The sequence below is a fragment of the Neophocaena asiaeorientalis genome, unplaced genomic scaffold (genome assembly GCF_003031525.2).
Source record: "Neophocaena asiaeorientalis asiaeorientalis breed wild unplaced genomic scaffold, Neophocaena_asiaeorientalis_V1.1 scaffold762, whole genome shotgun sequence".
Classification (NCBI taxonomy): Eukaryota; Metazoa; Chordata; class Mammalia; order Artiodactyla; family Phocoenidae; genus Neophocaena; species Neophocaena asiaeorientalis.
This window is the reverse complement of record NW_020175828.1, coordinates 561869-564206: the sequence shown is the minus strand read 5'-3', so window position 1 is coordinate 564206 and position 2338 is coordinate 561869. Positions and strand designations below refer to the sequence as shown.

At 64.5% G+C, this 2338-nt stretch overlaps 1 protein-coding gene across 1 annotated transcript in view; it reads right to left on the bottom strand.

Moving 5' to 3' along the window:
• The window catches only part of NKX1-1 (NK1 homeobox 1), a 3638-nt gene extending 1449 nt beyond the window's left edge, over nt 1-2189 (bottom strand). Inside the window, 2 exon segments of the mRNA XM_024732726.1 lie at nt 1385-1498; nt 2096-2189. Coding sequence (XP_024588494.1) covers nt 1385-1498; nt 2096-2189 — 208 coding nt within the window.
• Between the last annotated feature and the right edge of the window lie 149 nt (nt 2190-2338).

Below are 2338 nucleotides of genomic sequence, written 5' to 3'. Positions count from 1 at the left end.
AGGGGAGGGAGGGCTTTTCTCTGCAGCCCCTGCTCCCACAGGTGGTCATACAACCAGGAGAGAAGCCAGGGCAAGCGCCCAACACCATGCCGCCCCGTCGGGCACCAGGCCCCGATCAGGTTGGCACGGAGAACTGGAGAATAAAGGACAAATTCAATCCGATTCCTCCAGGGTGACCACGGGCTGCGTGGAGGCCGGCAGGGCAGATATCCTGGCCCCCACCCATACCCCTTAGCAGGAGGAGAGACGATCCCCCAGGTGACCCTGACAGCTCCTGCTCTGTCCAGGGGTGGGCTAAGGAGGGACCCTGACCCAGCTCCCTCCCTAAACTACCAAGAAACTGGGCCTTCCGACTGGGATGTCTTCCCCATTTGATGGAGGCTCCAGGTGGAAACTCCCAGAACCCTGGCCAGGCCGAAAGCCTGAGGGGCTCCCCTCCAGCCTTCCCGAGATTGTTCCTCTTTCATCTCCGCCCAACCGGGAGGAAGCCCAGTGCAGGTGCTGGGAGGCCCCTCGCCTGAAAAGGCCCACCCGAGCAAGGCCCACCCGAGCCCTGCCGGCCCTGCGCACCTCTCCCCGCGGGGCAGAGGGCCCGGGAAGTTGGAGGGAGGAAGGGCCGGCGGAGGGGGGCACCAAAAGCAATCAGGAGCCGGTCGAATGCAATTCTCGATCAATAGCGGCCCCTAATAAGTGTAATAGGTTTTAATCGAGTAATTATCCGAATTCTGACCCTATAATTTAGATGTTCGGGGGGAGTTTGCAAGGTGCTTGAAAGAGATATGCATGCCGCCGTAATGGGATATCGACCAGGCCGGGGTTGCGGGCCGCCCCATTACCGGCCGCTTTCCGCCGCTAAGCACATTTCCCCTTAACTGTAATCGAAGGGATTTAATTGTTTTTCCAGAGATAACCAGCGTTTTGTCACAATTAGTCTGATTTGTCCAAAAAAAAAAAAAAAAGAGACAGAGAGAGACAGAAAAAAAAAAAAGGAAATAAAAGAATGGAGGGAGGGACGTCTCCGGAGGCTGCGGTGGGAGTGGGGAGGTCACGGGCTAGCCGCCGCGCACGACTCCCCCTCCTCTGCCACCTACTGCCCTCCAATACCGGGGGTGCGCGGTGGCCAAACCTGGGCCGGCCATGCAGTTCGTAGCCCTCGGCCCAGCCTGGGGGAGGCATCTCGGGAGGCACCGGGCGGTGCGGGCCCTGGAGTCCGGGTCGGACGCAGGCGGTGGGAGGGCTGGTGCGGGCCCCGCGCGCTGCGAACTTTCCACCGAGCCTTGGCGCCGGGCCGGTCAGGTTCGCCGAGGGGTCCCGGGAGCGCAAACGCGTAGACGCGGCCCGTCCCTCTACCCCCGCGACCCGGCACCGGCCGTGCCCTACTCACGCGGCGGCTCAGCTCCGGTACCGGCTCCAGCTCCTCCGGCGGCGGCGAGGGCACGTCCGGCGCTCGGGGCCCTGGCGCCCTGGCGGCTCCCGAGGCTTCGGTGCCCCTCGGCGGCTGGGGCGAGGAGTGGGGTCCTCGCGGGCCGACTCCCGGGGTCTTCGCCGCGTCGTCAGCCCCCTCCCAGGCGTTCCGTGGACCTCGGTCGCGCCTCTCTCCGTCGCTCCGCTCGAGGTCTCCTCTCGTGTCTCGGGGTCTCCCTCGCTCAGGGTCTCCGGCCCTCTGTCCCCTCCCGCCCCTGCCCCCTTCGCGTCGTCAAATTAGGGCCCAGCCTCGAGTCCCCGCCGGGGGCGGGGCCGGCGGCCCCCAGGGTTGCTCATTAGACGTGGAATCGAAAATGGGGACGGCTGGAGGGTCCTCCCGCTCCCGCCCCCGCCCCCGCCCCCCCAAAATGAGGACCGAAAAAATCGTACAGACGGCAGGAGGCCTATACAGAAATCGATAGCCTCAAGGAAGGAGAAACGTCGCAGCAAACTCCCCCTTCCCACGCCCGGAGAAATAAGTCCTTCGGTCCGGGTCTTTATGTGTGCACATTTGTCTACAGCGGCGAGGTTTGCACCCCAGGGCCCTGGCCCTCGGGGTGGAGGGACCGGCTAGCGTCCGTGGGCGGAACCGCCGCTGCTCCCTCTTCCCTGCGCCCGCCAACGGGCACACCTGACGACCGCGGGACCCAGGCGGGAGCCGGCGGTGGGAGCGCGCGTGCGAGCGTCTTCAGGGTGTGCGGCTGTGTGCGCGCGGGCGTGTGCATGAGCGGTGTGCGCCGCCTCACACTGCGGTCCCCGGAGCCTGCTCTGCGCACAAGGACGGGTCCTTTGCAATTACCGCGGGCAATGATCCTTTGGAAGCAGAAATTAAAAGTTGGGAGAAATAATGGGGGACCGATTGGCTGTAATTTGG